The following is a 12,366-nucleotide window of genomic DNA, read 5'->3' as shown; positions in this document are numbered from 1 at the left end:
GGTCAACCTTATCAGCTCTAGGTTGGCTGAAGGAACATCAGGAAGCCCAGCAGCCCCAGCATGCCCCACCCACCCCCACTCGCTGAAACACCAGCCTCAGGGGCAGCTCTGGCCTCCCCGCCCCACCCCCAGGAGAAAGCTGTTGGCTGTAGGTCTCTTGCACGCCCACCCCCAACAGCCCCCAACAGGGGCCGTCTTTCTTGACTTTGCCCCTTGTGGCCTCTGCTTTCATCCTGGCTCTCACCTCCCTCTAAGGCCCGTCAAAGGGTCCTTGTGTACCCACCAGCCAAGAACAAGGAACAAGCTATGTCTTCAGAGATATCCAGCAATTTTGGCCCCACACAGACCCTCCGATGGAAATGGCAACAGGAACTTTGACACCACAAGAAAACCAGTCCCCTTTTATTGAGAAAATAGAGTTGATCATTCAATCTTTTTCCAGGTGACTCCATCCTAAAGGAGGTGGCATCCTTCTGCAGCCACCCCAAGGACCCCTGAGCCTGAGTTGGGTGGCCCATGAAGGCCACTCCAGTCCTTCACAGGGGCAAATGCTGGTCTGCTCAGGCTCTAGAGAAGTAGGCGTGCAGGTTGGGCAGGGTTCTGGAGGGGGGCTATGATGGGCATGGGGGTGCCCAGGGTAGGGGTGGGGCTGGGGGGGGCAGGAGTGGCCGGGCCACGTGGTGTCTTGCTGAAATGAAGGAAGGGAAGGGATGAACATCACCAGCTCCCGAGGCCTGGCACCGTCTCCCTCCAAATTCTTCATAAATAAAACTTCACAGTAATAGAGGAATGTCCACTTCCAGGGTCAAACGGGCTGGTTTCTGGCTGGGGAGCCAGGCCTCCACGGGGCTGCAGGAGGGCCCTCGACCTGGGCTGGTTGGGCAGCACCGTGAGCGCCGGGGCCAGAGCGCTGCCCCCTGGCCCTGCGTCAGGGGTGAGGTGGGGCAGCAGCCCATCAGGAGGTTCTGAGGATCGCTGAGGTAGTCAGAGCGGCGGGTTGTGCTTCCAGACGGGGCGTCACAGGACGCAGCCAGGAGTGAGGCCACCTGGGGGTAGAGACTGGGCAGCCAACTCCAGATAGGTCTGGGAGGGGGTGTGTGTGCTGAGGACCTTCTGGGGCTCGGTCCCCAGGAGACCTAGGGGTGTAGGGGGGCCTGTGAGCCTGCACAGGGTCGAGCCTCTCCTGAAGGGGCACCTCGGGCCCGTGGGGAGACAGGCATTTCACAGAAGGAGAATCTTCTCGGTGAAAACAAGAGGGCAGCCACAGACCCATCCAGGGCCAGGCCTAGCCCAGGTACCTGAGCACAGGGTTCCTTCAGAGGCCACCAGGGCCTCCCACCAGGTCAGAGGGAGCCAGGCAACCCACTCAGGTTAGGAAGGTGGCCAGCAGCCAGGGGCCTTGCTCCCCAGAGGACCTTCTCCGGTCTGGGCAGATCCAAACGTTCCCGGGCCTCAGCTCCACTTTCTGGAGAGGGTCCCCTAGGGAGGACCCCTCTGGCTACCTGCACTCTACCACACCTAGGGGCGTATAAGGCCCAAGCCTTCCACCTCCCTGCAGGGGACCTGCTGTGCCCTGGCACGGCAGCCCCATGGTTTGCGGGGCTCAAGGGCACAAGCTCTAGCCTATCTTGGCGGCCTGGCCGGGGTCAGAGCACCTGGAGCTTGCGGGAGCAGGTGAGGTTGCCATGCACTAGCCCCCACATGGCCAGCAGCTCCGTGGGCAGCAGCTTGTGCACGACAAGCATGGAGCGGAAGAAGCAGGGCTCTTTGTTCATGCGGCTGTTGCGGTTCCTTGAGATGCCGAAAGTCTTGAAGCCCTCGTGGGCCGTGGGCCGCACACCCAGCACCTCCAGGCACATGCCCAGGAAGACGTCGTCAATGGGGTACAGCTCCAGGGTGTCGCAGGCGTGGTGCAGGCGCCGGGCCAGGCCCCCAGCCATTAGGAAGCCCCCTCCGCCTGCGTATGGCGGGTAGCTGGCCTGGCTGTACAGGACCCCGGGGATGTAGTATTTGTTATCCTTCCTGCGGATGGGCCGAGCGTGCTGCAGGACGTCGCCCACGAACAGGTCTTCCTGTGGCCGCCGGTCAGCCAGAAATTCCAGCAGGTTGGTGGGGTGGACAAAGACGTCGTCGTCGCCCTTGAAGATGAAGCGGACATTGGGGCAGTAGATGTCAAGCCACTTGAGGAAGTGGATCTCCTTGAGGGTCAGGTTGAAGAAGCTGTCGAGAAAGTCCCACTGCAGGATGTCACCGTAGATGCGGTCCTCGTAGGCCAGCAGCTGCTGGTAGTGGGCCCGCTCCTCCTGCTTGGAGGCTGTGCCCAGCAGGAAGAGGGTGCGCACGGCGCCGCGGCCCCTACCCGCTGACTCCTGCTCGCGGCCCCAGGTCTGGCGGATGGCTTCGCGGCGGTCATGCTGTGTGATGATGGACTTGACAACCACCAGCAGGTAGACGTCGCCATTGCACTTCTCTGGATGGTTCAGCAGTATGGGGAAGTATCGGCAGTGGCGATAGAACAGAAACTGCTGGAAGTGTGGCTCCAGGCCCTGGAACCAGGGCTGGTGTGTCAAGTTTATATTGGCTGAGCAGTTAATGGTGGTCACGTCCCAGGCCTGGGGCCCCTGTGAAAACGTGGGTGCGGGGGTGACCACATCCTTTGGGTTCTTCCAGAAGTTGTCAGGGTTCAGCCGGTGTCCGCTTGGTTTTTGGGCCTTCTGTAGCCCTAAGGTGGGTGGTGGAGGCTCCTGCAGAAACTGGCTGGGGGTCAGACTGCGCTGGAATACTGTTACGGCCACAAGCAGGGCCAGGGACAGGCACACACTCTTGTAGATGGTTCTCTTCCTGGGGATAGGGGTGAGGTGGGGAGAGGATGGTACAGAGAAGAGAATAAAGGATAAGTCCCTTTGTACAGAGGTACAGTCACAGATGGGCAAGTGGACTCTGGGCACAGGCTCAAGTCCCAGGCCTCCTGAGTGGTCAGAGGAGGGTCCTGCTTTCTCTCCCATCCTGACTTTTCTCCTCCAGGGCCAGAGGAGACACACAACACAGAGCCTGAGTCTAAGCACTCTGGAGCCAGATTGCTGGGATTCAAATTGTAGTCTAGCCACTTTCAAGCTAAATGGAGAGGTTGAGTGGATCTCCCTTAATCTCTCCAAGTCCTATTTCTTCTTTCCCAAAATGAGGATAACAACACAGGGTTGCAGTGCTATCTATAGTGCCTGGCCCACGGTGGGTTTGGAGTCAGGGGACTGCTGTGATTCTACAAGGATGACCTCTGCTCTGCTCCCTGCTGCCTGCAAAGCACTTTGTTTGCTTTGTGCAAACCTGGTGAAACATTGGGGTGAGCTATTGGGAGGGGCAGAGACGGCATCTGCTCAAAAAGTGTGGGGGACATTGGGGAGCAGGCTTTAACTTGGGATCTGAAGAAGCCTGACCCTTCCCTGTACCCCACATCCATTTGACTTAACCAAAAAAAGAACAGCTCTCATGGCTGACAGAGGCCTGAAAACGGGGTGGGCACCTCCTAGCATGTCCAGTGCCTCCTCAGCCCTAGTCTGGGCCTCACTGGGAGAGGTGAAGTCCTGCAGTTCTGCTGCCTTGGGAGGAGGATAGTTGGACCCCTACTCTCCAGGGATCCTCGTGCCCAGGTTACCCTGCCACAGCCCTTTCGGAAGCAGAAATCAGAGCTTTTTGCCAAGAGGGCTGGCAGGGCCAGGGTCCTGAGTCCCTGGACCCTAGGACCCTCTCTCCTCAGCTCACACTCTGGAGGTAGCCAGGCTACCTGACTTGGTTTCTCCTGTGGAGACACAGGTGCTGAGGGCTCCAGGGAAAAGGCAGGCCAGAAAAGTGTGGCTTCACAGAGCCAGGCCAGCAGGGAGATGGCCCTGAATGCCCAGAGGGGAGATTCACGGCAATGGTATGGAGACTGCGAAGTTGTGAGACAGGGAGGTGGTGGAGAAGCCTTGGGTGGCCTCAGGACCAGCTGGTTGAGGGTGCAGGTACCCAGGGTCAGTGTAGGCTGAGCCCCATGGCGGGACATTTTTCCATGGGGTCCCAAGGTTTCCTGTGTATAGCGCTGGATCGAGATTGGATCACCTGAAGCGCTGGGGTTGGGGGGTAACCCAAGACCCTACCCTCCCAGCAGGGAGAAGGAGTGCTCTGGGGCCAGTTCTCCCGCCCTGGGAGTTTCCTGCGAAGTGTGCCACACTCCAGTTGGGCAGGCCAGACGGGAGGAAGTCCAGCGGGGGTCACCCGGAGGAGGGGGAATTGGCATGCCCCTCCACCCCAGGCGGGTTCCACTTGCAACGCCCCACTCCATTTGTAGGAAAAAAGCCCCCAAGGGGAGGTGAGGGGGTCTGGCGGAAGGCCTGAGCTCCCGGGGAAGGAGAGCCGCTCTGCTCCGAGATGGGGGTTGAGGACCAGGGTAGCTCAGGACGCAGGAGGCCCTCGAGATGGGGGACGGGACCCAGCAGCCGGCAAGACCTTGGCGTCCCCAACTCCTCGGATCCCAGAATGGGATCTGGGTGCCTTGGGGCCCGGGGGTAGGGTAGCAGAGGGGCCGCCAGGGAGGGCTGAGCGCACCGGCCCGTGGTTCCCAGCTGCCAACCGGCTAGTCCAGGAACCGTGAACTCCCGGACATCTCCGACCGCCGCCGCGCCACCCCATCTGTGTCCGAGAACTGAGGCCAGCCCCGGGAAACCCAGTGCGGCACCCCCATCTTGTGCTCCCTGGACTCCCGGGAGGCGAAACCCAGGGGTCCCCGCGCCCCAGCCCAGGCCCCCCGGCCCGACGGCCCCACTCACCACAGAGACATGGCGGCCCGGGCCAGGGCAGCGGCGGAGCGGGGCGCGCGGGTCTCAGCTCTGGGCGCCGCGGCTCGGGGATGTTGGGCGGGGACAGGGACCGGGACGGGGGCGGGCGGGGGCGAAAGCCGGGCCGCTCCCCCGCCGCGGCTTTCCTCTTCTCCGCGGGAGGAGGGGCCAGGAGGGTAGGCGGCGGCCAGGTGCCTTAACCCCTTCGGCGCCCCCGGCCCTCCATCCCCGCAGGCGCGCCCTAAGCCCTCCGCACCGCGCGGGGCGACAATACCCATTTCTCGGAGGTGGCACCCGAGCCCCGGAGCGCGCGGAGCCGCCCAAGATCACCCGGCCCGAGTGTTAGTGACCGAGTTCCGACTTCGCAGCCCAAGAGGGTCACCTCTCTCTCCTGGGACGCGGTTTCCCGGGAGGAGGGGGGCTTCCCTGGGAGCGCCGGCCCCTCTGGCCGCGTGCGACCGGGACCCCACCCACCTGCAAACCTCCCCGGGCGCCAGAGGTCCAGCCATTTACCTCTGGCCGGGTCCGGACTTGTTCTGGGTGCGGGAGACATAGGCAGACAGCGTTTCCTTCTCCCTCCGCTTCCTCCTGCCTCTCCCCTTTCCCCTTCCCAGGCAGGCCTCCCGCACCCAGCTGTTGGGGTCTCTGGCCCAGCTGTCTAGGGCTGGGTCTGTGGAAGAGAGGGACTGGGTCCCAGAGAGCAAAACCCTGAGGAGGGGTCAGGAGGAGGCTGGGTTGCCTGTGTGGGGACCCTGGCCCAGGCCGCAGCTCTGAAGCCTTCTCTGCGCCCCCGGGCAGCGGCCCTCTCCATCTCTGGGGTCCTACCCACCTCGGAGAGCGTCTCCTCACCACCAAGGGAAGGCCTGGCTTCCTTTTCATCCATGAACAAATATTTCACTCAAAACCCTTTTTGTCTCTAAGCCTGTATTAATCTGTTTATGTGTGCCAGACCCAGTTGCCCCTAGGGAGTGGGCTGCACAGAAACATAGAATTGGGAGGGCCGTTCTTGGTCCAGGTGGTTCTGGGGTGGTGTGTGTTCCAATCTGGTGACTTCCAGAATCCTCTAACAGGTTAAAACCTCATCTGATCCTGCCGCAGCCTGGATGTCTCTCCTAGTCTTGTTCCATGTTGAGGTCTCAACACTGAGTTTGCAGTAGGACCTTAAAATGCCCACAGTATTGAAACGGAAGCATTTCACAGTCCACTAAATAACAGGTAACACTCATTAGGTAGGTGCAATATGCCAGGCACGGTTCTAGGCCCATGCATGAATGAGTCATTTAATCCTAGAGGCTATTATTATTACTTTACAGAGGAGGAAATGGAGATGCCTGCCCAGTGGACCAGGTCTCATAGTAAGCAAATCCAGGAGGCCTGCCTGGCTGTGGAGGCAGCTCTTTCACCCTTCCGCCAGGGAGAGCAGTGACAGGGAGCTATTTCCTGCCAAGGGGCACCCAGGGAGGCCAGGAGGCCACAAGGTACAGTCAGAGGCAGGTGGTAGGAAGCCTAAGGAGGCTGCTCTTGCCCAGCGGGACCCAGACCCCTGAGGCTGGGGTGAGGACCCTTTTCCTTAAGGCTCAAGGGCCGCTTGGACAGGGAGGAGAAACCCAACACGCAATAGAATTTTCCAGGATGTTGCAAGCTTCAGTGAGAGAATGTGAAGGAGCTTCCAGGCAGAATTCCAGAGGAGAACCCTGGGGCCACGCCCTTAGTAACGGCCCCTCCCAAGTACCAGATCAGGAGGAAGGTCTGCCCTGTAGCCCAAAGCCCCTGTTGGCCTGGCCGCCACAGGGCCCCGGGTACTTCACTCCCCTGCCCGGGCTCTGGGTTCTGGTTTGTCCAGCACGTGCAGCCCTGAAGGAGGTCTGGCGCTCTCCTGGCTGAGGACAGCCCACCTTGCCTCGGCACTAAACTTTCACCTGGAAGCTGTAGGGTCTCTTTAGGAGCCTGGTAAAGGGTGGACACAGCAACCCCTGAGAAGGGGTTTTGAGTCCCGGTTTGGAGACTGGAGGGGCAGGGTTGGGTCTGCACTTCCTGGTTGTCACTATGGACATGTGGTTTATTCCTTTGAGACCTCAAGTTTCCTGCTAGCACAGGGCTACTTGAGATGATGCCTATGAGGCAGATCAGTGTCTCCTAAATGGTGACACCATGACAGACTGGCCATTGTTAGCGTTATTGTTGCTAATATTTGACCCAACCCATAAGGTCCCAGAACCCAGGGCTCAACAAGGTGGTGATTTGGCGGGGGAGAGAGGGGGAGCTGCCGCCAAAGCCAACAGTGTTTGCCAGTGGAATCTGGTCCATTGAGAGGAACAGTTTGTCATCATGGTTCATTTGATCTGTGCCTAGGTGGAACTCAGACTGGGAAATGGATGACAATTAATTACTCAGTCCCTGACTCTCGTGTGGGGGTAGGGGCTGTGGGAGCTGGGCCAGGCCCTGGTCAGCTTTCACTGTCAGTCTGACTGGCTTCCCTGGGGCCGCTGGGCCTGTCACTTTCAGGAGCACTGGCGCTGGCCCAGCCTGGCCCCTCCACCTGTATTGGCCCCTGCCCCTTGGGCATAGCCCCAGCAGATCCCTACTGATGGTCTCAAGCCACAGCTGGAGTGGTTGAGCAAGGCCCCTGAGGAGGCGGAGGTCAGTCTGCAGATGGAATCTGTCACCTGCCCCATAGCCCTGGCTGAAGGCAGAGGAAAGCTGCAGAGACAGAGATTCCCCAGAGGTGGAGGGTGGTCTGTCCATCACCTTGGAGGGAGGGTAGGGGAGTGGGACGAGCTGGTGGGGTAGGGGCTGTAGTCCAAGAATGGTGGGAGTGGGTTACGTGTCCTTGTCACATGGTCATCCTCTGCTCCCCTCAGGTTGACATTCTGTCCTGGAAGAGGGAGCTCAGTGAGCCCTGCCTAGGAGAACCCCAGGTGCTGCCCCTTCCCTTCTCCTGGCACACTTTGTCTCTTACTCCCCCATCCCTCTGCCCCCAGCCCTTTCCTTCCTCCTCTCCTCCCTGCTCCCTCGTTTCTCTCTCATTTCCCTTTCCCCATCCCCCTTCCCACTTTCTTCCATATTAGCCCCCACCAACCCTCCAGATCCAGATCCCACTGTTTTCCCCTGAGGACAAAAGCCCAGGGCCAAGGGGCTGCTGAGCCCTCAGATAGGGGAAGCCATCTGCCGGACCAGAGGGTGCACCGGGTCAGCCCCTGGCCAGATAAGGTGTAAGGCACTTTGGGTGCCTGGGAGAGAGGCCACTGCCACCTGCCACTGCCAGGGGCTGGAGGTCAGAGCTCCAGAAGGAACAGCGACCCTGGCTGTGGTCCCTTCAGTGCAGCAGTGGGATGTGTGTGAGTGTGTTTGTGAATTCACGTGTGACCATCTACACTTACACCAATGGTCTGTTCATTGGCTCCAGAGTGTTGGAAGCCTGTGTCTGTTGGAAGATGTGCACCTGGCAAGAAACTGCATAGGCCTCTCTGCCCAAAGCTGAACGAGCCCAGCAACCCAGCAGAGCAGTGCTCTGAGCCCAGGACTTTCTCTAATTGGTCCTGGGTGTCCCCACACAACCATCTGACTGGAGGGTTAGCGAGTCCTTGGTTAGCATGTCCTGGAATTTGCCCCGGGACAGAAAGTGGGGCCCCCTTGGGCTCCTGGGCAGTGGTGGGAGATCTGTTTTTGTGCCTCTTGGTAGTAGATGCTTTAAGTGGGGCAGCATTGATTTCACTGTCACACACCACCTGTCCAAGAGGTGTGGGGTGAAGCCTACTGTCCTCTCTCACCTCTGGTCCTCGGAGGCCACCTATATCCACTGCAGAGAACCTGACCCAATCTGCAGGGCACCCTGGGAGGTCAACCAGGCTGTGTACAGGCTGGCACTGGAGGAACAACCGGACCCCTATCTCCGGCCCCAGGCCAGTGCTGTCCCCCTGCAGACTTCCAGGAGAACGTGTCCTGTGGGTAAGGTCTTCCTTTAAAGAGTGGGAGGAAGAGGAGGAGGCCAAGAAGGAGTGGAGAGATGGGGGACAGGGGCAGAGAGCAACAACAGGCTTTTCAAGCATGAGTGTCCATTTTGGATTCTGGGAAGTCATCTCACCTAAGGGAAGATTGGGCCAAAGAGAAACCCAGTTCACAAGTGGTTGAGAGAAGGTGGGAGGAAGGTAAAGGGGGCTCCTTGCAGGGCCCCCATATGAGCAACACTGCAGGCAACCCCACTCTTGCCAGGGAACCTCAAGATGCCCTTCAATGGCCAAGTCCTGATGGAGCCAAGACCGACCCAACAACTAGGAAGGTCACGATGTTGCCATAACCAGTGAAGATGCTTTAAAATCATGATTTCAGGGCCTGCCTGCAGAGAATCTGATGGAACCTGGGAAATAGTGTTTTTCCACTTTCCTTGATGATTCTAATGTTCACAAAGGTTTGGGAACCGCTGGTGTTGAGCTCGCCAATTCCAGCTCTTTTCGTCAGCTGTGGGCAAGGGCTAGTGGGGGGACACTTCCTCTTGGGTGCCTGCGGGGAGGAAAGATGGAATGGGAGGCAGCTGTGGAGGAAATTGGAGCAGAGATCGAAGAGCTGAGGAATTCACTTTCCCATCGAAGCAGGTGGCGGTTGAGGAAGTGGAGGTGAAGTTAGGAGCTTGAGAAGAGTGGGAAAGGGGGCCACAGCCCCTGAGTGGGATCTGAGAATGCCAGGGAGGGACAGAGGAATGTTAAGCACCAGGCAAGGGCGGTCCTGTGCACTCTGGAGACCCAGGCCCACGACTGAGGCAAGGATTGTGCAGGGCCCTTTGGCTGCAGGTAACAGAAACCCAAGTCAAAGTAGCTTCAGCTTGTTTGATGGGCCAGTGATCACGTCTGGGGGATGGGGGATGGTGATTGGCCAGGCGTGGGTCATGTGTACCCTGCTGTGGTCAGAACAACCCTGAGAGGGGCAATTTCCTTAATGGAAGCTACTATTCTCAGGATAGCAGGGGAAGAGCTGCCCAGGCCAGTCCTGCTCACACCCCCCTTGAATTCTCCAACCACCCTCCAAAGCGAACCCCTAAGCCCGAGAGCCCCAGCAGGAAGAAGGGGCGGTGGCCATGTGGGGATTGTCTGCACATGTTTTCCTGACAAGTCCTTCTCTCCTTGTGGGGAAGAGCTCCAGGCGGGCCAGTGGTGGGTGGACACAGCTCCCCTGGGGGGCTGCCCATTCTCTGGCCCCTTTCCTGTGCCTGGGTCCCCGCTGGCTGGCCTGGGGGCAGCTGAGGCCACCCAGGGCTTTGTCGGGGTGGGAGTCTGTAGAGAAAAGCCAGAGTTCAAAGAGACCCAGGAACCAGGGTCAGGGCGGCCTTCCCAAAGCTGGGCAGAGAAGGCTGGTGGGAATGGAAGAGCACCGCCAGGTGCTGCTCCGGACGCAGGCCTGCTGGGCTGCACCCCAGGCTCCTGTGGGCAGGGCGTGGTAGCCACACTCACAGCATACACACCCAGAGCCACACAGGCGGCAAGCGACAGACCCAGACACACACCCCACCCCAGGAACAGACATGCACACCCAGATGGACTCAGTCAGAGACAGACAGCACTCATCCAGAGACACATTCACACTTAAGCACGAACATTCAGAGAGAGGCATGTGTGACAGTCATTCATATTCACACACGCTGACACACCTAAGATATGTGCACACTCGATGGGAAATACACAGACTCACACGTACACATACACACTTACAGAGACACACATTTCCAGAGAGAGGGAGGTGCACTTATACACACCCAGATACTTATCACACACACACACACACACACACATACACACATGCACACACACACATGCACACATGCATCCACACCCTTTCCCGGGTGGGAGAGGCTTCTCCCAACCAGGTCATTTGCTACCAGTGACACCCTGCCTGGCAGGCCCTTGAGAGTGGGCTCCACACCAGGCAGGTCTCTACTGCATTCATGAGTGGCCTCTTATGATCTATCGCCAGGTCCTCAAGACTATGCCAATCCCTCTCCCCAAGAGCCTCCGGGTACTGCCCACAGGCCCTTTGTCCCACCCAAATCTACCCCCCACCCCTTCTCCAGCTGCCCTGGCCTTCCTCTCCCCTTCACAAGACCCCAGCTTCCTTCAGCTCAAATGCGCTCCCAGATTCTGCATTGAGTGAACTGCTCATCTTTCAAAACCCACCACCAATGTCCCCTCCCCTGGAGTAGATGCTCCCTCCCTTGGTTGGCACCACCTCTGTCTGTCTGTCATTTCTCCATTTGTCCCACTACAACTAGGAGCAGGGACAGGTCTTTCTGTTTCCTGGCAGCACAGGGGAGGGGAGGCATGGACGCCCGATGGCTGAAGAACCGAGGACATGAATTGGTAGCACTGGCTGGCAGGAAGGAGGCCAGTCTCGCCATGGCCATATTCAGAGGATGATGGGGTGTGCCCACCCAGGGAGACCTGGGGGGCCCAGACAGATCTGCAGAGTCCCAGCCCCACCCCCAGCACACGCATTCAGATTCACACTGACACGTATTCACACGCGGTGGGCATTGTGCCCCTTGCCCTGGACAGCTGGGTGCCCCCTCCCCCCGGCCACCAATGACTCACATCCCCACCCGCCAGGCGGCCGGCTTGGGCACACACAGCCTCCTTTCAGCCCCTTGGCCTCAAACACTAGCTTAGTCTTCCCTCCCCGGCGCCTCCCCCTCCCTGGTGAGCCGGTCTGCCCTCCCAGCCTGGCAGCTCAGCCCCACGGGGAGGCCACGCAGAGGCCTCCTTCCTCTCTGCAGCACAGGGCTCCCTGTCTCTCATCACCCGGCTCCTGTCCAAGCCCTGTCTGGCTGCTTTTTCATGGCCTAGAGCCTGGCCAGGTGCATTCTGGGCAGCCCTGCTCCCACCACTGCCTGCGGGGAGCTGTCGGCCCTGGTGCTGCTACTCTGGCTGAGCCTCCCAGCCCCTAAAGTCCTTCCCAGGCTCCAGTCGAAGGTCCCCTCACATCTGCAAAGACTCTTCTTCACACATACCCTCCCATCTGCTTCTCTCGCAGCCCTAATAGCCTGGGCAGGCACAGATATTTATTATTCCCATTTTACTGAAGGAAAAACTGAGGCCTGGAGAAAAGTCAGCCCGCTGGCAAGTCGCAGAGCTGGGACCCATCTCAGTAAAGAGAGATTAATACCATGCTGGACTTGCAGGGGGGCTGCAGTGAGCAGGGTGAAGTGCCCTGGAGAAGAGGTCTGTGGGTGGGCGCCCTGAGACAGTGGCCACAATCAGTTCTGGGTTTTGTACCCATCCCTCCCTTCTTTGGTAACAGACCTCCTCCCTCTGGTTTCAGGGTAGACTCCCAGCCAGGCTGGGCCAGTCACAGTCCCTTATGCCCCCTCCTGATACCGTGTTGTATTTGGTAGAAGGGATGAGCCTACAACCTGCACTGGGCCGATCAGGGCTCTGCCCTGGGGAGTGGAACTGGGAGACAGGTTCTCCTTTACTCTCCAGTCATCGGGCTTTTGAGGGTGTGACGCTGAACATACTGGAGAAAAGTGCCACAGGCAACCCATTCCCCCGACATAAACAACAACAAAAAA

At 59.2% G+C, this 12,366-nt stretch overlaps 1 protein-coding gene across 1 annotated transcript; it reads right to left on the bottom strand.

Moving 5' to 3' along the window:
* Positions 1–405: 405 nt before the first annotated feature.
* B3GNT7 (UDP-GlcNAc:betaGal beta-1,3-N-acetylglucosaminyltransferase 7) lies at positions 406–5,008 on the bottom strand. Its single transcript, XM_072962132.1, has 2 exons — positions 4,803–5,008; positions 406–2,841 (listed from the first exon to the last, which is right to left on the bottom strand). The coding sequence occupies exons 1-2, from the start codon at positions 4,811–4,813 to the stop codon at positions 1,647–1,649; spliced, it is 1,206 nt and encodes a 401-aa protein (XP_072818233.1). The 5' UTR covers positions 4,814–5,008; the 3' UTR covers positions 406–1,646.
* Positions 5,009–12,366: the final 7,358 nt, after the last annotated feature.

Source organism: Vicugna pacos, chromosome 5 (genome assembly GCF_048564905.1).
Source record: "Vicugna pacos chromosome 5, VicPac4, whole genome shotgun sequence".
NCBI lineage: Eukaryota > Metazoa > Chordata > Mammalia > Artiodactyla > Camelidae > Vicugna > Vicugna pacos.
Note: the sequence above shows the minus strand (reverse complement) of the source record. Positions and strands in the feature narration are given on the sequence as shown.